A 22,015-nucleotide genomic window follows, 5' to 3' on the forward strand; every position below is an offset into this window, starting at 1 on the left:
TGGAAATGACTTAAGAGGAAGGGCACTGGACAGCTGGTCACTGTGGTCCTGTTTTTTTGAGTATTATCGTTAGATGACCAATGACTGACCTCTTGTGGTCAAACTCAGAACAACAGGGCCTTTTGTGAGTCACCTCTGATCTAACTGGTCCCATCTGTGAGCCTCGCCTTTGCAGATGTTGCTAAACTGCATTAAACTCGCCCCCAGTGGAAGCCACAACAGCTTTAATACAATGCAGGCTATTCACAATCTATAAGTCGGCTTTGTTGTTCACTTCAGGGGGCGCCTCGGAAAGAATCTGGTCTGAGTTTCAGATGAACAAACGCTTCTTTTGTCCTCAGTCTGGAAATGAGAAATGAAAGCATCTTCCTCCTCCACAAAAAAGTTTCCAATCTCAATATTTTCCTCTGATTATTAAAAGTAAAAAAAGAAAGAAAAAAAAGACAGTTAATGAAGTACTGATTACATCCAAATTTGAATACTTTATAAAAAGGACATTTATACAGTGTTTTGGATGGCAGTTAGAATCCAATACAGGCATGAGTTATTGCACAGCTCCTGGGACATTTCTCCAGATCCCCATCATCCCACTTCATCCAACACACCCACAATGGCTTTAATGTACATCTCTTTCCCCAAAAGCCATTTGTAAGGTCTTTACTAGTCTGTGGACACCTGTGCTAAACTGTTTAATTATGGCTTTAATCTGGTATTGACAAGAGTGTTGAATCTACAAAACATGTACAAGCAGACATTTCCCTGATACTTGTGGTATCTTTGACCAAAAAAAAAATAAAAAATGTATTGTTGTCATTCAAAATGCTGTACATCAAAATCTCATACAGTGAAACTTACAGCATATGTTAACAAAATTCTCTTTAATGCGCTCCAGTTTCTTGCCTGTGACACATTTGAAAATATGCCTAAATATGAAAATGTGCAAATTTTCACACAAGTTTTAGAAACAATATTTTTATCACTACTTATTTGCTGTGTTGAAACCCACAATGTTTGACTCAATGAATCCAAAGCACGAACAGCACTGTGTTTTTGAAATACATATCCAAATGACATGTTGAGATTGTTTTATGCATCGTAACAGACGGGAAGTAAAGAATAAATAAAAAGTCAAAAACGGGCTGTGTTAAAATAGTTTCTGTGCAATTCATAGCCCATGAATGTGCAAGAGCCACCAGATCAACTACAGTAACACTTAACTATCCCCCTCCCTTATTAGACCCAGCTTCTGCACTACTTCCTGGTTACCTATCAGGTGATCTCAAGGCAGCCTGGTTTAAGTCAGTAGGCCTTTGTACACATAACACAGACGTTAAAGAAACGACAGTCAGCGACAGCCCTTGTGTGGCACAGTAAAGCTGCAGTTTGCACCATAACAAATTCAAAAACAACTGATTACTACATTACATTAAGCAGAACACAAGTTGACATTGACAGAAAGGCTTGTCTGTCACATAAATATTTACGAGGACAGTTTCATTTCATAATCTACAGCAAATAAAATCTATTCACTAGAAAAGCCATAAGCAATCACATGTTTTTAGTCAGAATAAAGTTTCTTAGATGTGTGTTGGCACTCTCCACTATTCTTGTTCCAACAATCCATTTACTATTAATTTGACACCATGCAAAGTGAGTAAGCACTCTTGTGCTGAATCACTTGTGCTGAATCACTACTTGGAACGATAGCTACAATAACCCCCATCAATATTATTATTGTTATTATTTTTTATATATGTGCTCTGGCAAACTGAAGGTTTTTTTTCTTTTTAAAGACATGATGATTTGCCATCATTCTTTTCTTTTTCAACTGAATTTTTAAGTAAATAAAAGCTGATCAAGCTAGCAAAGTGTGAACTGTGGACAAAAGGCAAACAAGACATTCATTTTTAAAATGAAGGTAACGCTTATTTAATCTACTTTTTTAACCCCTGCCAACCACAATTTTGCTGATTTCATAGTTGCCTTAGCTTTAATTGAGCAGGGTATCTAATAAAGGTGACACATAAATGTTATTTGGCCACAAGCTTGAATCCCATTTTTTTCTGAGGTAACATCCAGTTTAAGATCCCCAAAGTGTCCGAAAGTTGCTAGGAAAAAATATTTCTGTATTTGTTATAAGAAAAAATAGATCTAGTATCAATGATTTCATCAATACAAAGCCATGCGGGCAAAAATCATCTCCATAAGTTATCCTCAAAATAGAAGCTTGTACTGAGGATGAAATAGTGATATTGTTTCGAGTGAGTATGTAAGATTTAGATTTTAGACTATGGTTTAGATCTCTACACTGTAAGAAAATAAGTAAATACAATTTGCCCCCTTGGTACTGCACTATTTATAAGTGACGATTAAACACAAAGGAAAATGTTATACTCTATTTGTGCAGTATAAAACTAGTGCTTTACTTGGGTTTTATTTGGTGCACTCTATTTCAAGACTCAAATAATCGAAAAGTTAAAAAATAGAGGGAAAAAACTAAGAATAGCATTTTGTTTATGTCCTCCAAAGTACCAAAATAATCATTATTATAATAATTTGCCAAAATAATATGATTTCATTATAATGCATTATCTTTCTTTTATGTGGGAAAGTAAAGAAATATTATATATTACACATTGCCTTTGTTTGCGCCCATGGGTTTCTTAACATGCAGTAGCTAAATATTCAACTTGAAGAAGAGAAATTTGCCAAAAAAGTTCTTTTCTTTATGTTTGTGTGTGTGCGCATTTGTGAGAGAGACAGAGAAAAACAAACAAACAAAATATATCAGACATAACTTGACACCTTAGTGAGTGAGGCTTAGTCAAATGTGCCCCAGAGTTTGAGACCGAGTCTGTAGCTGAGCAAATTGACCTAGGTATTGTTTAACATGTAATCAATGGACATGATAGACACAGTTCAGCTGTCTGAATTCACACTGGGGATGAAGTTAGAAGTCTCTTCCACTGGGTGCAACAATCACCTATGCATCAGTGCTTTTGCTCCTAAATAAGAGTTCCTGGTCCACCGTATCCACCCTCAGGGTAAGCAATTGTGCACAACGTAAAAAACAAACAAAAAAACAGAGATGAAAAGTTTGGAAGAAAGTTCTGAGTCTGTAAGTAATGATTCCCAAGTATTAAAAGTGCTTGATCGGGAGCCAAACAAAGACAGATTTTTTTTAGTGTATTTAAGTTCGTAAGCAAGAAAAAGTAATGAACAAAGTCACTTTATGTGTCACAAGAAATGCTTTCACTCTTTCAGTGTTGTGTGTTCCGTTTTAAAAACATGCTGCCTCACTCTGGATCCGGAGTATCTGCTGGGTTAGAGGGTGTCGCCTTCTGTTTATATATGAAGGTCAACAAGAAGAGAGCTATGTCATGTGAGCACCAGTAGCTTGTGTGTGAGGTCACTGCTGACCAGTAGCGGCTCTCCACCAGACCCTCTCTGAGCTCAAAGTCAATGCGACGCTCGAGCTCCACTGCAAGACAGAAAAAAAATGAGTAAAAACAGGAAGTGTCAAGACAAATGCATAATAATACATGATTAAAACAGACACCACATGACATCCATAGCCTGCACATAAAAGATGTCCATAGCCACACTGACATCTAGTCGACCAGCATGTAGTGAGTGAAAGGGTGAATCTGCCTGGAAATCAAGGGCACATCATGCTGATATAGTAGTGCCTTGTTCATCACACAGCAGACATGCCCTAGATTACTCTGCTTTATCCAATATCTGTTTACTTCTAAATAAAAAAAATCATTTTTATTTAGTCTAAGGAGCTTGGAAAGAAAGTGAGTGGACTTCATTACCATTTCTTAAAAGATGTTTCACCTCTCATCCAAGAAGCTTCTTCAGTTCTAAAAAGAACTACCATGACCCTGATGACATCATTTTTATTTAGGTATTTTTTATATTTTCATATTGTTAGACTAAACTCATTAATGTCACGAATCAAGAGAACAGTAGGTTTATTTTCATAGATATCTACTCTATCCTCCTTCTTTATGCAAAGAGCAGTCGCCCCCTGCTGGCTATGAGAAAGAATGGAGGTTTAGGCCCTTTGTTATTGACATCACTTTCTCTGGAGGCTACAAACATCATTTTTTTCCTTCTTAAAAAAAAAAACAAAAAACAAAAACATTACTATATTATATTACTATATTATACTATAACTATATTACTGCAATGAGACAAGCACATTTCTCTCTTTTGCATATTCTCTTCCTATTTAAAAGGAGACTGGGTGGAGTTGAAGTATGAGGATGTGGCAGCTTGCATCATCTACCAATGGGACAAGGCATGCAACCACAAGAGCAGCATTTATTTATTTATCTTTAAATCTAATTTAATTAGATTTAATCTAATCTTGAGTACAGTGAACCTCAGTGCCATTTCAAAAACAAAATACTTAATAAGAAAGTTAACAGATGGATGTGGATGATATACTTTTTACCTTGTTTACAAACCAAAAAACAAGAATATAAACATTACTCGAGGGATAAGTGAACTTACAGGATGTGTCAGCAGTGGGTGAGGTGGGTCGAGTCAACATAGAGAGGCCGTATGCTGACTGACTTTCTGTGCGCTTTTGCTCCTCTTCTTCAGCACTTGCTCCACCCTCAAGTCCCAAAGACACTGAGGGCTGGCTGTTGGAGCGGGAAAAACGTGAGAAGAGGATGCCTCCAATGCCCTTTCCTATGCTTGCTGCTCCTGTGATGTGGGAGTAAGACAGAAGATAAAGGTAAAGTGCCTATATTATGATTTCAAAGTATAAATGCATTCATTATTACAAAAGGAGAATATTCCCCTCATTTCCACTTGATGGCACTGTGGAGCTAAAACTGTGATTAAAAAAAAAAAGAAAAAAAAAGAATCTCATCTTACCTACATACAATGACCTCTTAGGATAAAATAGATTCATTAATTACAGAGTACAAATAGCACAGGGATTTTTTCCCAGCTCTCACTCAGAGTACACAGTTGTCATCAGAAATTAAAAGAACAGTCAACAACCTGCACTGATCAGCGACAGCATTACGAACACTGACGAGTGAAGTGTATAAAATTATCTCAGTACAATGCAAAGTTCAGCTGGAAATCCTTGGATTTACTTGGCACAGCGAATTCAACAGCAAAAACTCACTTAAGCATTTCTTCAGACTAACACATCAATTACCTTTTACCACAGCAGTCTGTTCCTTCAGGTTCATCTAATCTTATACTGAAGTAGTGAACAACCACAGACACTTTGATCCTGAACAGTCATTACTCTAAACTTCCTTACAGATTATTTTAAAATTCTTTCAAAGTGTATAACTGATGCTGGATAACTAACACTTGTAATAACATAAACGCATGTGCTCAGTTTGTGTTGCACTTACCCAATATGCTAGCCTTGCCCAAATTAGTGATAGACTCCCCATAGTGCCTCCGGGGTAGGACAGGTGATGTACTGGGGCTGGGAATGCTTTCTGTATCCGACGTGGGATCTTTAACAGGGTTGAGAAAAGTGGGCCTGATCTCATCATAAGATGTGGGGTTAGTGGCGCTACACCTGATGAATACACAGACCACAAATAGTCTGAGAATAATTACTTATAAAATATTAAGAGTCCATACAAGAAATAGCAGTGTGATAAAATTCAGGTTGTTACCAGTGTATCTGAACAGGTGCAATGTTGCTATAATGTTTCAAGATGAGTGGCTCCAATCTGTAGGCCTAAAAAAGGCAGTAAAACAGGAGTTATTGGAGAAAAGAGGTCAAATTGACACTGCACAGTGGAAAAACACAAAAAACACAAATCTTCAGAACAAAGCGCGCTCTAAATTCATGCAGACAAAACTAAATCTTGACTTAAGCACTGTTACATTGCATCCAACACATGTCATGTGCATTCAGAAAAAAACGTGTTCTCACCAGCAGAGTTTTAGTTTGCTCTCACAACTAACTTTTATCCTTTAAGTGCACTTTCCCAAACACAGAGCAGCCAAAGTGTCAAGATGGACTGCTGTAGGACTGTATGGAGATTGATCAACTTGAAATGTAACAATTTCATCAGCTAATATATTCACTTTAATAATTAATACAACAAATGGAGGCCATTTCAGATTAATCGGAAGGGAAAAATGCAGCTGCTATAAAAAAAGGTTTATATTGGCTAGTTTAGCATTAGCATGCTGTCTGTGCAGATGCTTGCAAAGACCCGAAGTTCTGTTAGCAGCATAATGCCGCCGTTTTTGTTCTGAATGTAAATAAAAATTAAAGTATCGTCTATATCCATGCTGTAAACTGTGCCACTAATTTCCTCCTCAGAGACATGAACTGAAATCAGCTGTTTGTAGTGTAAATGGAACTGATAAGCCGGCACGATAGGTAAGCAGACCGACAATTCCAAGGAACTGAACTACTGGGAACCAGTTCTCGATTTCCTTTCCTGCTCATCTGTAAAGGTCAAGACAGTCAGGGGTACAGTAAGGGTACTGACCACAGGGTCTGTGGGATGGAAGACATTGAAGAGCCTGCTGCAGATTGAGGTGGGCAAGATGTGGTCTTGGTGGACACTGGTGCCAGGGCGGATTCCTCTTAGGGCCAAAAACACTGCCAGAGGAGAACCCATGCAGAAGAAATTCTCTACCTGAGAAATGAAAGGTGCCAAGATTATTTACTGTAAATGTAGAAGTCTTTGGTATTTATACAGACGGGATTTATTTGTTGTGAAAATGCCACATTTAATTTCTGTTTTATTTCCGATATATATGGACATATATTCATTTATTTTAGGTGTACAGAACATATTAGTTCAACACCTAAAAGTTTGTCAAAAATTCTTACACATTACAGTAGTGATATTTTAGAAAACAATTTAGTACCTTGTTAAGAGATTTTTACATTTACTTACTTTGATAACTTTTATTTTGCTTAAGTATAATTTCTTGTGAGAACATGATGTGCCTGCAACCTACAGATTAAGGAACAGAAGCATGCGTGAGGAAGTTACAAAGTAACACACTCTCAGGCAGAGACAGTTCCAACCTGAAGCTGATATGACAAAAGATACTAGTTCCTCTTGTCTTATGGATAACGGCCACTCATGCGATAACCATATCTAGAGATGTTTTTCTATTACGTATGCTCCACCTAGAGATGCTGTGTAATCTATTCTCTGCTATAAAATAAAGAACGGACTGAGGCTCTGCGCGACTTGCCTGTGTCTTGCCACGCAGTAAGCCTCGCCCATGTACATGTGATTGATTATATTGTCTCACTGTGTCTCCGTTTTACCTGGCAGCCTTCTATTTGGGAATTTCCCCCGACATACCTTAAATTTGAGGGCTGGGGGGGCTGAAGGTTTAGCGGCCTCGAGTGTGGCGAGTTGATTTTCCAGCTCTTGTAACCTGCAACAAGAAGCAAGTAAAGAATCCTAAACTACACCTTATAAAGAAATTTGAAACTTCTAAACTGTAGCTTGACAACCTCTTTCAATATTAATACCCAATGACCCATTAACAAAAGAGGCCAGTCATCAAAAAGTCCCCCTTTCAGTCAGATCAATAAACCTTATTACAGTATTTTCTTGTCTTACAAAGTTAATGGTGCACACAATAATGGCACTGTGCACACAGCGTGATGGGCAGTGCCCAGCAGATGTATTACTCTGCAGCCCACACATACACAAAAAACAAACAAGCAAAAATATAACTTTAAAATAGGGCACGAGAAGAGCAGCATGCAGCACATGGTGTATTTTTATGGTGTATTTATTTTAACTAAATACATACCTGCCCACCCAACACACACACACAAATACTAGGATTGATGTTAAATCTAAAGATATAAACTGAGTGACAGTAACACTGAGTCACTGATGTTATGGCATAGATGATTAAGGGAAGGAAAGTAAAGTTCAATTAATCAGATTTTTAGAGGTAAAATAAACATTTAATAATGAGCTTTTCACTAAAATTCAGTTTGAATGGCTCTTTTTAAAAAATATTTTAATAAACATGTTAAATTTAACCTATCTAAATCGACTACAAAGCTGAAGTGGGGAGGAGGTTGCAATTAATGTATCAAAACTCAATTCTCAATGCTCCTTGACATTAACCGCTTTAAACCCAAATCTTTTAGGATCCAAACAGACACAACTGAACTGAACACAACTATACATACAGCCCATGAGAGTCATCGACCTACAAATGAAAGCTCTACCTGTTCCTTGTTTGCCTCTGCTGCTCTAAAAGGCGCCTCTCTTCATAGGACATCCAGCGAAGGTCCAGGTCCTCCTCGACCACACGATGCTCCTGCAAACAAAACCGCACGGGATCCCAGCCAGTAATGATGTCATACGTGATGACACAGCCAAGAGAGTGAGACACGATGGACACTTTGCCACCCCTTTCCTCGAACTCAGGGTTCCGTGAACAGAAAAGTGAGTAGAGCTTGTTCAGCTCCTCTGTTAGACCCTTGGTAATCTGGAGAGAGAGAGAGGTTTAAAATAATGAGAAGAGACGTAGAGAGCACCAGGGACTCTAATAAGTGAATCTGTATGACTCTTACTTCATCCCGGTAAAGAGGGCTGTTGTAATACATGATATCCATGGCACTGCTGTTGAGAAGGTCTCTCAGTCCTCTCACTTTGTCTGGTGTGATTGAGTCTACTGTATCTGCAGAAACATACCCACATCTGAGCACAAAAAAAGAGCTAACGACAACAGACTATTGTTCATATATGCAGTCATCAAAAATGTATTTCTTCCACAAAAGATAAGAATAATTTAGTTGAATAAATAATCCTGGCCAATATCAGAGAAGCCAGTTTAGGAATTTTTCACTAGTTGCCGTCCAGACTGCACAGCTGCACTATAGGAAAGACAACAACATGCATGCACACCTCCGTCCAGTGTGAGTTTGGAGCGCCACTCGACAGGCAGGAACTCCACATGTTCTTCATTGTGCTCTGAGAAGTGTTTCTCCTCCATCTTCCTCACACCCTCCCGCAGCCTAAACATACAATAACAAAACAGTATATAATGTATTTAATAACAATATTGCAGATATACAACTGAAGGACTTAAGAGTGCATTTGGGAATATGCTGTTTAGTAACAATGTCATTGTTACTTTGTCTTGGGAGCAGTTTATTATAACGACAGATTCGAAGTCTAAATCTATATAGTCTTAGACTCATACGACTGTCAGACAGAAAAGAATGATGTCCATTTTACTGATGCAGCTGCTTCCCTTGTGCAGCATGCATACAAAGGCTACACTACTATTAGCCCTATATGGGGCACCATTAGCTTGCAGGATACACTAAATACACAAAGAGAGAGGGGTGAGGCAGTTGTTGACATGGATAAATGGAGGCTGGGAGAGGCTTTTAAATGACTGCACTGTGAATAGAACACCTAATGCAGGTTTTGACAGGACTTTCAGCTGTGTGTAGGGGAAATGCTCAAAGGTCTGAGTGCTGCTTTACAGCTTTCCCAAGTTTTGTAAGGTTTTCCTTGCTTTTAGACTTTAGGCTTTAATTAAGACAGTGGGGTTTGGGATTTGATGTTTAGTAAGTTTACAGTCTGATTTTGTTTTAGGACATTGTAGCTGCAAAATCTCACCACAATTTGCTTCATGAATATACATGTATGAGACTGAAAACACAAAGGCTTAATATTACTTCAGGTAAAGAGAAGCAACCAAAAATCAAACAAATATATCCAGTTTTTAGGATGATAATTTCTCTTGGCTGAGAAAGTGTTTGTGCTATAATCTACATGAAGATAGAAGAAATGTTTACAGTACATTGCAGCTTGACTCTGTGTACTTCATCTGCTTTAACTCCTTAGTTTGTGACACAGTGACAATTCTGCACAAGTGTAATTAAAGCTTCCACACCTATGGACCAAGGCCATTTCAGTTATTCCTTTAGATAAAACCAGACATGAAAGAACTGCATCAAGCTTAAACAACATATGATCAATACTGTATACACAGCTGAACTCTAGTGAGTTTAAAAGAGAAATTGATGCTGTGATAACTTACTTCTATAGACATTTCTATAGACAGAAGTGTCTATTGTGCCCTGTCATTTTAAGCTCTACATAATTTACAATTTTCTAAGTTCCTCATTAAAAGATGTAACTTTTGAAAGACAAAAGAAACTCAGCAGCTTATTCTAGTAGAGTAGCAACACAGCATCAAGCTGACTGTTTTGTTTTTATGTGTCGAGTGCTCTATAGAAGATCCAAATAAATGAACAGAAAAGTCAAGAGTTACATCTTCCCACTGGCATGAAATCTGGATGGATGAAGGTTATTTAACCAATGAGTATATAAAACACTGAGACAGAATGGCACGACTTGATTAGGAACTGATTAGGACTGGAAACATAGGCAAAAACTGTAACCACATTTTTGCCCATGTTTTCAGTCCTGGAAACAGCTGGGTTTATTCTGCAACATGAATCCTGTCATTTTTCTTTACTTACTTTTATGGAACTGCATTTCCCTGTTCTGTTGTGTCTATGTGTGTTATTTTTAAGGTTTGGTACATTGTGTGATCACATACTAACAACGCAAAGTGTAAAGTAACAGAACAGCATGAGCAGACCAAGAGTGAGAAAGATGGGTAGAGAAAATGAGATCAGGCAGGAGAAGAAAACAGAGTCTGCAGGTGTGGAGGGGGAAAAAAACTAGTAGATGCTGTTGCATGAGCATATTATAATGCTCATGCAACAGTGCTTCAGTTATGCACTCTGACATTTCAGAAATGCACTAGCTACATAACTGGCAACGAAAGAAGACAGACAGGTATATATCAAATCCATCATATCGCATTACAAAAAAACCACAACAAAATGACGCAAGCTTAGTTAGGAGCACAGAAAGAGACACACAGAGAAACTAAGAATCTAAAAAAGAGGAACAAGAAGTGAAACTGTTTGTTTTTAGCAGAGAGAACATGAACTTTGACATTACACCACAGTATGTCCCAGGAAGACTTTTCTCACAATGTGTTTGAGTTCATCTATACTGGGTCTATTTAATTAAAATTAAATAGATATAAAGGTGGAACATATACCGGTTAAACCTGCACTTGCACTATTACGGATTCTATTGGAATAAAACTGAAAGTACTGCTATAATAAAAAGAACAAACATACAGGTTTCAACTCACATTCCAGTGTTTTTAATAATGCGCCCCTGGTCCATCTTCTGTCCAATGCCATGAACCACAAAAACAATGTGCGTAGTCTGAGGGGGTCTGTCCTCAGGTGAGGCCTCTTCAACATAACCCCGATGGAGCCGCGTACCGCTGCTTGAGGCTAAAAGACAAGTAAGGACGGGGTTGGAGTTTCATTTTACCAAAGCAAGCTTTAAAAAGAAAAAAAAAAAACCCAGTTATTTAAACTTAGTATTTTCTGTAGAACATTATTTAAAAACACATTACAACTATGTTCACCAGAAAGCTATAAAAAGCTGCAGTGATGGAGTCCAAAGAGGCCAGTAGGTGAAACCTGGGAACCCTGCTGTGATTGTGGCTGCCAATGTGTCAATGGGGCCAAGTGTGTCACCTTATTTAGAATCTATAATCTAGTCTAGTCATGTGTTACACAGCAGGGTAATAGAATCTACTGGACTGCTGCCTGGTTAGCACTAAATGAACATCTCAGGTAAAATTGAAATAACCAGGTCCATCTTGTCCAATAACCTGAAAGCAGGAGAGATTAATGTGCTGTAGGGCTTGGAGACTGTAGATCAGATTAGAGTCATCCATGCGGATCAAACATCAATTGCTTTTTGTCATCTTTTCAGTAGCACATGGGACCTTTAAGCACTTGGCAGATGGACACAGAGTGACCTCCTGGGCTAATCCAGTTAGGACACTGCGTTTAAATACCTGATGCACACTACAAATGCATTAATATGCAGGTCGTTTTGTGCACTGGACGAGATGCTTGCTCAAGCTCACGAAAAAGGAAATCAATTCGATTGTCTGACTAAACACTTGGCTTCACACAATTTATAGGCATATCCTTAGCAAAGAGGGTAAACTTTATCAAGTTTATCTCCACCACAACATATGCATGTAAAGTCAAGGGATCCTAGTCGTTGTAGTTTGAAATCATTTAAGCAGATATGATGAGTTTCTGTACCATGCTTTCATCAAAAATGCCAATAAATAAATAAAAAAAACCTTAAGTGGTTACAGACCTTTGGAGAAGCCCAGTTTCTGGGTGACTGTTCTTGCAATTTTGGAAGTTGTGGCATCGCTGTAGAGGTAGATCTCGTCCACGCTGTGCCAATCCACATGTGATCGACTCAGCTTTAGACTATGGATGGCTGCAGGGGGCAGTGAGAGAGGAGTGAGTACATGAATAGTCAGAGGAAAGAGAGGACACAAGGAGATTGTTTGAAAAAAAAAATGGTGGTGGTGGGGGGGATAGAAGGAAAATTTAGGTAACAGGAAAAATCAAAATAAATCAAATTTACAAAGCAGAGAGACAGAAGAGGTAATTAGACCCTGTTAGGAATGTGGCACAAATTAGGAAAAGTAGGAACAAACTAGTCTAACGGCTCAATAAAATGCAGCATAGAGCATTGATCTGCAGACAGAAAAACACATCAAACCAACACAAATCATGTTTGCAGATTTCAGCTCTTGCTTGTTGCCCTGCTTGTGCATCATCAACTGAAGATATATTTGGGACTGATATCTACATTCAGTTCTCTTACTGTTATTTTTGTCCCTCCTGGTTCTCAATTCAAAGTGTAATGCAGTGACTAGAGCAAGTAAGAGCAGAGGTAGACTAGAGAGCAGGCACCATTTGCTACAGAAGCTAAGAGCAATAGGTGAGACTGGTTCACTCAACAGTTATTTATGTCTCTGTCCTGTAAGTGCATTGTGCAATCAAATTAATTTGAACAAGACTGGTGGAAAACTCTGGCACTGGTCCAGTGCACAGTCCACTGTCTGGTTCACACACTAATGTACAGCAGCTGAAGGTCACATTTCTTCACATTGCTCTGAACCAAACTGGGAATTAAAACCCTTAAGAACAAAAAAGTATAGTACTTGGAAAAATGCCACTTTCCAGATTATGTTCTCTAGTTTCAAACTCTTAATATGGTCACACAAACCCTGGAAAAAAAATAGAACTGCATTACTATTATGCAGAGAACTTAATTTCTTAAAGTTTGAATGCAGTTTTTACTTAATAACAGAGCACTGAAAAAAATGAACATGTGTCACAACTGTGCATCATTTCCATATTTTTTATTAATTAAACATTCCTAACAAAATAGAAAGATACACATAGTAAATAAGACATCTGTCAATAAATTTGAGAATTTATCAGCTCCCTCGAATACACCTGAATGTAAAATGTGCTGATGCTTCTGTTAATCTGGTCTACTGTTGCTTACCAGGATAATTTTCACTGTGGGTAAGTTTGCTTTAAGGGTAATGCGATGACAAGCCCTTATTAAACTGTACCAAAGACCTGTTCACTTTGAATGGAACCAGTCCAAAACTGAATGACTGCCTCTAAGAAATGAGGATAGCTTGTAGAGACTGAAAAAAGAAAAGTTTGTTGAAAAGAACAGGCAAAGTGACAGGTTGTCACTTTTATTTGGCAGATAAAAAATAGTTTGCTGTGACCTTCTTTCCAGGTGAGGCAATTCTTAGAAAGTCACATGTCACATATATTTCTGGTCATTTTAAAACTGTATCACCAAATATTGACAGTAATCAACAAAAAAGGGAAACGAGCAGTTCTTCTTAGAAGAGCGCCTTTTGCCAACCAGGCTGATTTCATCTCAGACTCCTTACCTCATATCTCTGTACTCAGAAGACACCATACAGGTGAAAAGGAGGGTGGCATTTGCTATAAGAGCTGCACAAACTAGTTTGAGGCCAACTCAAACTGTTGAGACTTATCTGTAGCTGAATCCACAGTAAAACAGGAGATACTGAATAACAGGAACAAAACTAGGAACTATGCCTAACTTCTCAACTAAACTAGTTTTATTAATATCAAAAGTTTGACTGAAAATTGTTGACTGTTGTTTAGTGCTATAAAATAACATTTCCTGTTTTACAGTGAAAGGCAGCAGATAATGAAATGAAGGTAAAAGAGGAGGGGATCAAAATGTATACAGGGACAGGCAGACAACCAAAAAAACAGCACTCACTGAGCTAGATCTCTAACAGCCTATCAAGAATTGCCAAGGGACACAGGATGAGATTATGTGTTATACAGGAATGGGCAAGGAGCGAAGGAACTGGGGAAACTGCTGAAGAAAGAAACGGCATGTATGCAAGAATCTCAAATCTGGAGAGCTAAAAAAATAAATAATGGGAATAAGAATAAAAGGCAAAATTGAAATAAAATGAAATAAACTGGCCTGGGACTGTGACATTTGTTCCTGACGAAAAGTTCAAAGTTTAAACTTTTTTCTTGGTTCTGTCTTGACAAAAATAACAGATTCCTTTCATCCAGGGCCGTCTCAGAGCAGCAAAGACAATCCAATTTTCATGTAATATTTACAAAAAGGTGTACTACAGTTCCATAATTCTCTATATATTTACTACTTTATGCACGGAAACAATTCCTCTACAATGAGGTCTGCTTTGCATGCTAGGGTTTCGATTGGCTGCTTTAGATTTACTGGAAGATGAGGACACAGACCCCAGGACTTCTCTATTCAATAAATCCAGAACTAGGACAGTGATGGACTTGAAAGAAGCTGGCTATGCACAATATGTTAAGGGTTATAATAGTAACTGTCCATAAATGGCTTCTCTGTTTGGCTCATCAATTGTGCTTGGCTCTCAACAAAGAGCTTTGTTCATGGCCCTTAAAGTGGGAGCTTGTGATGGTGGTTCATTAATGGTACAGTCATACTGCCAGAGGACTGAGATAAAGAGAGCAAAGAAAGAGTAAGTAAGAAACAGAGAGGAAAGGAGTTTTTTTGTTTTTGTTTTTTTAAGACAGCAAAAAGCCTTCAAAAGGGTCTTTTGAAGACTAGCTTATTTATTCCATGTCTACTGGCATTAGGGATCTTGCTCTGGTAGTTGAGTGAACCCTGTTGTCTATTCCAGCAAGGAGATGAAAGACACATATGCAGGATTCCCCAAAAAGCAGCAATACTAACAACTATAGCACAAAACTCTAAGTATATGCACAAAGGAAGACGTTCTAGCAACTAGGCCCAGTTAAGGCTGCAACACAAGAAAGCAGCCTAAATTCCCTTTAAAACAACTGCTAACTGAGCCTAGGTCTAGCTTTTAAATAGTCAAATTATTTCAAAGGTTTGAACCACACAAGAAAGAAAACTCAAGTTCCAAAGAGACCAAGCTGCTATAAGAAGGGGATACAAGCTAGATCTAATACACCAGATTTTTTAGGGGGAAGAAAAAATAAAATTGTATTTTACAGTACCTTGGCAGCGTTTGCGCTTGTGACATGTAGGTTTAGTACTCGTCTGATATCCACTCCATTTGAACAGAAAAGGGAGGTAGAAAGGGGGCAGATGGGAGAGAACTAACAACCAACAGTGAGTGAGTAATGGCCATTACCCCGGTGTCACACAGACTACTGCTGTCATCATTCTTGAACAAGTAGCTCTATTAAGTAGTGCTGCAGTCAGGTTAACACTTTAACCAGGACAGACAAAGAGTCTGCGCTGGTTACCGCAGCGACCTGGTGGCTATAGGAAATGTCCTGATAAAACGCGAACTTATTGTGAGCCTTCAGGCCGAAATTGCAGCACTGTTTGACAAGTGCTATAGATGACATTTTTACACCTATCAAAGAAGTACAGAGAATATCTACACATGTCATGACTCTGACTATACAGGCTACAAATCCCCATTATTTCTTTTTGTTTACGTTTACTACATAAGTTCACGTCTAACAGCATTAGCAGCACTTATTTTTCCATTTCACTTAATGAATAATTCATACGTTCCTATTTATAACTATTTTGAGGAGGTGATGCTGAAACCAACCTACTGACTACATTTTTACAAAGAGCTCTGAATAAGTATCTGGGAGATTATCTCCAATGCCTCTTACCTGGAGCAGCACAGATTAGAAGACGTATTTCTTTCCACTGTGAATAATCTAATTGCTTTGTATATGATTTAATTAGTTAGACATAAGTAGGTGTTTTAGTTTGATTGCAAGCGCTTAGAAGTGGTGAGAATGAGGATAATTTACTGCCATATCTTATTGGACGACTGATCTAATTTCATTTTCTCCTTCAATAAATGAGTGTCAGCTTGTGAAAATAGCCATATAAAACCACACACATATGTCAACTGTTGGATAGAAACTAAAACTTGGTTATTCATAATATTTTATCATGACTGGGTAATTTTTTTTTCTATTGATTTTATTACTAAATTTATGCTAATATTTTAATTAGTAAGAAAAATGCTACGTGACAAAATTAGTTCCACAAATATGTAGGCTTTCTTAAATTTGTTAATCAAATCAGCAAGTCCACGAGACATGTCTCACTAAAACATTCAATCAAAGACAACACAGACATCAGACTTGCAAATACTGGTGGAGGTGAAAAGCTGTGGAGGACAGAACTGCTGAGTGTATGGGAGGGTGTTGTTATAAAAGCTACCAGTAATGTGCATTTGGGAATTACAGCACTGATGGATCCATTCATAACTAAGTGGTTCCTTATGATTGAGATACCGACTATGAGAGGAAGCAGTCCAAACAGGTCACAGTGAACCGATAACCTTCATCTGTTCTGCATCATATAATATAAAACTATCTTTGCGGATAAGATAAAACAAATCCCTTTACCAACTCTTTGTTACAGTAGGCTGTGAATGTAAACATTGTAAAAGTGACTCTTCCTGCCAGATGACTTCAAGACTTGTTTGTATCCTAAGCACAAGTCAGTACCATACATCTGTCAAATGTGCGCTAAGTTATAAGGTGTGTATTTTCTGTTTCTTTTAAGTATGTGTCAGTCATCAATCGTCCCATGGTGTTCCTAGACTCTGGTGTTTAATAAAATGTAGCAGAATATGCAGCACACCAATTAACTTACGGGGCTTGCCTACGTCAAACTACACAAACTGCATTGCTCAAAGATGACACAGTGTCCAGCCTGCAGGCTTTGTTTTTTCCCTGACGTCTTTTAAGGCTGACATACTGGACACGCCCTATAGTTTTTACTACTGGCTTACACCAGTGATCACCGTCTGCGATTCCTGTCAGCTTAAGACTCAAATGGCAGCAGGCACTATTTGAAGAAAGCGTCAAACGGTAACAATAAAAAAAATAATAGGGGGTGACGCCACTGTTTAATTTTCTATAACAGTAAAAATCACAATGAATCTTCACTTCATAAAATACACCATATCGCGCATGGGTGACACATCAAATTTAACCTTTCTTTGTTTATTATTTATGAATAACCAGCAGAAGCAGTATATCAGCCCATATTTTGCACTTGCACCACACTTATGATGACGTACCTGCAGAGCATACTGGTATGTCTACCATGTCTTCTGCTGCCCTAACATTTAGTCTAGGCTAGGGAACACAATAAAAATAGTAGCAATAGGTAGAGGAGACAGAGATATCTTGAGGAATGTATTTACGACAGTACTGTCAGGGATTGCTGGCTTATTTTATGACGCATTTATAGATCGTAGTCCTTAATGTTGTCAGGGCTTCAAATGACTAGTTTCAAGATAAAACATCTTTCTTTAAAAGCTGCCTGAAGGAGGAACTCAAATAAGATGAATTATCAGGAGCTACCATTCACTTTGCTTTAATGCTTTTACAAATATAAGAGGAAAATACTTGAATGTTGCCGAGATACACACTACATGAATGCGCATACAAATGATGGTTCTTTAGGTTTTATTAACATATATTTCTTACGTATGGCTTTCAAAGGGTGAGTAGGTTATTCTCCCTTGCAGTAGTATATTAGACAAGTTAAGGTCTAATGATGATGATGAGTAATGGAGAGTCTGCCAAGTGTCACAAAACCAATTTGTGTGGCCCTGTACATTATTTCTCTCACCTTGCAAATAACTGGACTTTGAGCCCTCTATCCACTGTGACTTTATACACTTGCATCCATATACTTCTAAATCTCTTAGCGTCCGTGTACAAAATTCATGTCAAACATGAGCGACTTTACATCATTTTCTCTTATATGTATTGAGATTAAATAAAAATTGAAAAAAGACTGTGATATGTAATGTCACTAAGATTGAAGCAAGGTATGAAATGTAGTACACAAGTCCCAGATTACCTTGGTGATATTGTGAGTCTTGTTTTTACAATAAAGACTAAACTTTTCCCACCATCTTTATCAGCTGCTGCATGCTTTTCTCTCTGCTTTTGCTCTATTTATCACACACCCACACACTTATCACCAGTGAAGGTCCTGTAGATCTGGCTGCGTAAAGGAGACTGCTGAATCAAAGAACCCCTTTCTTATTGCCTTTCACAGCTAAATGCTGCTACATTTCGCTTGAGCCAGCCCTCAGAGGAGGACCAGCCAGAATGTACGAGTTGCACCTGCTATATACTAGAAAATGACAAAACCTACACCCACATGAATGGACACACCTGCCTCACTCACTTCAACTGAGTGTGCATCTACACTAAAGCAGGCAGAACTGTCTCAAAATTGCTCATTTATGACTCTGGTTACTTTTATTCTAGTTTCACTGTAAAGATTTGGTGCGTTTTTCACTGACTTACTTTTTAAAGGAATTTATAACCTGCAATGGCTATGAGAGCATTTAATCTTCTCACTTGCATTAGCAGTCATCAGTAGATGCATTGGAAGGTTATTACTCAACGACATTCTGGCTATTGCAACATTCAGCATCAGATTAAGCTATGATCTAGTTAATAAGTTCATTTACTGTGTTAGTTATAAGAATGGATGCTTCAGTGCTGTGTTCTTTAAAGCATTTTTGTCTTTAAACGCTTTATATTACAGAATTTACTGCCCTTGCCCTTCCCCAGAGCTCACCATCTTTACTATCAATGGTCCTGGGAACCAAATCCATCTCAAAGGTATCCTGGACGTGTTGCCCACGGAAATGGTTAAGGTGCTCCCGTTCGATGAGGTCGCTTTCGTCTTCATCTAATGGCAGCCAAGTACCATCGATAAACCACTGGCCTCTCATCACTGGGATATGGTCTTGTTCTGTAGGACAACAGCCATTAGATCAGATCCAAAACAAAACAAATAGCTCCTTGCATGGATGGGAATCATGAAATTTCAATTTTTTGGTAAGGAACAAATATATTGCTTTATTTAGCAACTAGAAATGAAAGTAAGTTGTTTTCTGGAGACTGAATCCTTTCATTGTAACTCAACAAGTCTGACAAATCCTGGGGGGCAAAGTCTCAGTGGTTAATGCAGAGAGGCCATGTTTGATTACAGTCTTGAGTGACATCATTAAGTAATTCTCTGGTGGTGAATAAGAGTGTAGGATCTTAAATTAGGCTGCCTTAGAAAGAGAACTTCTCTCTCTCTACAGAGTGAGCCTGTTCAAAGTCTGTCTATTTCTATTTAAAGACAGAGTGTTCTAAAGCTAATGTAGACACACAGACTGACAGTAGGTACAGTTCAGTCAAGTAAGTTTGCTAGGCTTATCGGCAATATGCCAAACTAAAGCTAAGAACTATTTAACACAACCTTGATTTTTATTTTTTAACTTTCAAAATATTCTGATGTTTTCTATCTTATAGTATATCAATGACCTTTATACATGTTCCATTGTGTAAACCAGTCTCTCACTTGTGAACTGATATGCTTTGGATGACTATTCAAACGTCCTCCTTTAGTATCTATTTCACATTCTTAACTGTTAACGTAGCCTGCAGACCACGCTGAAAGAGTACAGAGAGGGTCTCAATACATCCACAGCATCAACAACTGTGAAAATAACCTCTTCTGTAAATGTCATTTGAAATTAAGCTTCAAAAGACCCAGCTAGCCATGAACTCTATTCATTCAGGTCAGGTTTTCCGAAGCTCTATAGCAACTGCCTTCCTTTGTTCCCTGCCTTTTCCTGGAAATATCCATGAATTAGTTAATGCAGATCAGCTGAGCTCAATAGACTGACATCCAGAAAAAAAGGCCAGATGAAGTACTTAGCTTGCAGGAAAACAAAAAAAAAGAAAACAATGCAGTCTACAGTAAGTGACTACAGAAAATGCATACTCAGCTACAAGTTTGACATTTAAACTAGAACCTTTTACAGAACAGTGTCAGGTGCTTCGGCAGCTAATATATTGCAGATCTCTGTAGTTTTCATACCCTCTACGTGAGGTTTGACTAATAGAAGTTGTGTTTCTTATTCTCTACCAGGAGCTACTTTACATGTGACTGATGCAGAGGTGATTTAATTTGGGTTGCATTGGGGTGATTATACTTACGTTTCCAGTAGACAGGATAGCATTGTCTCTGTATTATATCAACCTGATAGAGTCCTCCTCGCACACACACTGACTCTACATTGAGTTCAATGCTTTCAGCGTCCCTCTCATCAGAGGACACGGTGGATGTGTCCAAGGACCCGCGGCCTCCGTGCACACTGCTGGTCCTCGTTTCTGCTGGCACCGCACCGTTCATCCCTCTGCTCTCCAGATCTCTAGACCCGCTCTCATCCTCTCCTCCACTGGCCTGGGGGCATGCTGCACCGGGGTTTAGCTCGCAGTACTTCCGAAACATTAGCTCAATATTAAGTGAATCATGGCCCAAAAAGGGCTTCCAAGTTTTCTTGTCCTCTTTGTAAAACCACCGCACTTCCTCCGGACCGAGCTCCGTGACCACCTCGTTGAATCTATGTCTGGAGCTGTTGGATCTAGATCTCTTTCTCCTCTCGAACAGAGGACCGGTGTTATTCCCATAGCTGTCATACTCAGGAGAGCTGCTGCTGAGGTAGTCTTCCTGGGAGTTCAGGTCCAACACCAGACCGCCTTGAGCGCTGTGATGTCTGGCGTGTAAAAGCGGCAGCTGCCCTTCCAGTCCCGACTGGACTGAGGACATCCCAGCCTGCAGTGTTTCATCGGCGAGACTCATCTCGTGACAGCACGAAAACACATCGCTTCTCAAAACCCACTCTTTGTTGCCGGTAGTGTCAGCGCTGACCTTTTAGTATAAAAAGAGCTTAATGGAGGGCTTTTGGTTGTAATGTTGATGCTGCTCATAACTATCCAAGAAACCCGACCTCAGCGCTGTGCTCACTGCACCTTCAGAAAGCGGTTACTGCTCCGCGGCAGCTATCGTCAGGCTTCATATTAGTCCAAAAATGAAACTTTCATAATGAAACACGCCTAGACCAACTTCCATCATATTTCCTGAGCGCACCACAGCTGTCGCTACATCACCTTGTTAGCCCAGCTTGCTAGCTGGCTAAGCTAATACCGGCTGTAGAACTCGGAGAATTGCGTATTAGCGAATCTGCAGCGATAAAACGAGAAACGAGTTTTCTTGTCCTTTAAGTGAAATAAAAATATGTCAAACCACTTTCCTGTTATCGACTTGCTGTAACGCTGCTTGACAAGAGCAAATATGACCGTCACTATACTTTGAGTGTTCCGGGTCACTATGGAATTTCCGATTCATTCGTTGACAAACAAATCTCTCATAGACACAGTGCGCTAGCATGCGTGTGCTTGACAGCAGGTCACGGGATTCATGAACGCGCACGTAGAAACTGTGAGAACATTACGTCACTCCGCCCTCTGTTTAAAAACTGCATTGTTCTTATCGTGCACTAGATGGAGATAGAAACCTATAATAGCCGTTGGGCACGAGTCTGTTGCAATGATCATGACAATGCTCTAATTCCCACTAGATGACAGCAAAGACTTGTTCATTTTAAAGAGGTTCCTAATATCACCGCTTTAGGAACTGTAGTAAGTTTACCCTTTCAAAACACATCTCTATATACAATTAACTATTATAGGGACATATTAATAGATACAGTTGACACT

At 38.7% G+C, this 22,015-nt stretch overlaps 1 protein-coding gene across 2 annotated transcripts; it reads right to left on the bottom strand.

Annotated features, from left to right (window-relative positions):
• Positions 1 to 456: 456 nt before the first annotated feature.
• Positions 457 to 21,717, bottom strand: ddhd1a (DDHD domain containing 1a). Of its 2 annotated transcripts, XM_019349026.2 has the most exons (14): positions 20,453 to 21,717; positions 19,038 to 19,214; positions 15,449 to 15,550; positions 12,219 to 12,347; positions 11,182 to 11,329; positions 8,901 to 9,010; positions 8,567 to 8,673; positions 8,219 to 8,481; positions 7,329 to 7,404; positions 6,495 to 6,644; positions 5,664 to 5,728; positions 5,391 to 5,563; positions 4,522 to 4,719; positions 457 to 3,481 (listed from the first exon to the last, which is right to left on the bottom strand). In XM_019349026.2, the coding sequence occupies exons 1-14, from the start codon at positions 21,096 to 21,098 to the stop codon at positions 3,297 to 3,299; spliced, it is 2,529 nt and encodes an 842-aa protein (XP_019204571.1). In that variant the 5' UTR covers positions 21,099 to 21,717; the 3' UTR covers positions 457 to 3,296. The 2 variants fall into 2 exon arrangements, with proteins under 2 accessions (XP_019204571.1, XP_003442884.1); XM_003442836.5 differs by lacking the exon at positions 15,449 to 15,550 and having other exon boundaries at positions 20,453 to 21,715.
• Positions 21,718 to 22,015: the final 298 nt, after the last annotated feature.

This window comes from Oreochromis niloticus, linkage group LG19 (genome assembly GCF_001858045.2).
Source record: "Oreochromis niloticus isolate F11D_XX linkage group LG19, O_niloticus_UMD_NMBU, whole genome shotgun sequence".
In the NCBI taxonomy this organism is placed as follows: domain Eukaryota; kingdom Metazoa; phylum Chordata; class Actinopteri; order Cichliformes; family Cichlidae; genus Oreochromis; species Oreochromis niloticus.

What these genes read in the sequence shown, in the direction of transcription:
- ddhd1a (XM_019349026.2), bottom strand. Translation starts at nt 21,098, where the DNA reads ATGAGTCTCGCCGATGAAACACTGCAGGCTGGGATGTCCTCAGTCCAG. An exon ending in GAAACTGGGCTTCTCCAAAG is followed by an intron (nt 11,330 to 12,218) that starts GTCTGTAACCAC and finishes CTTGTCTTTTAG; the next exon opens with CCTCAAGCAGCGGTACGCGG. An exon ending in CAGAGGCAAACAAGGAACAG is followed by an intron (nt 7,405 to 8,218) that starts GTAGAGCTTTCA and finishes TTCTTGTTGCAG; the next exon opens with GTTACAAGAGCTGGAAAATC.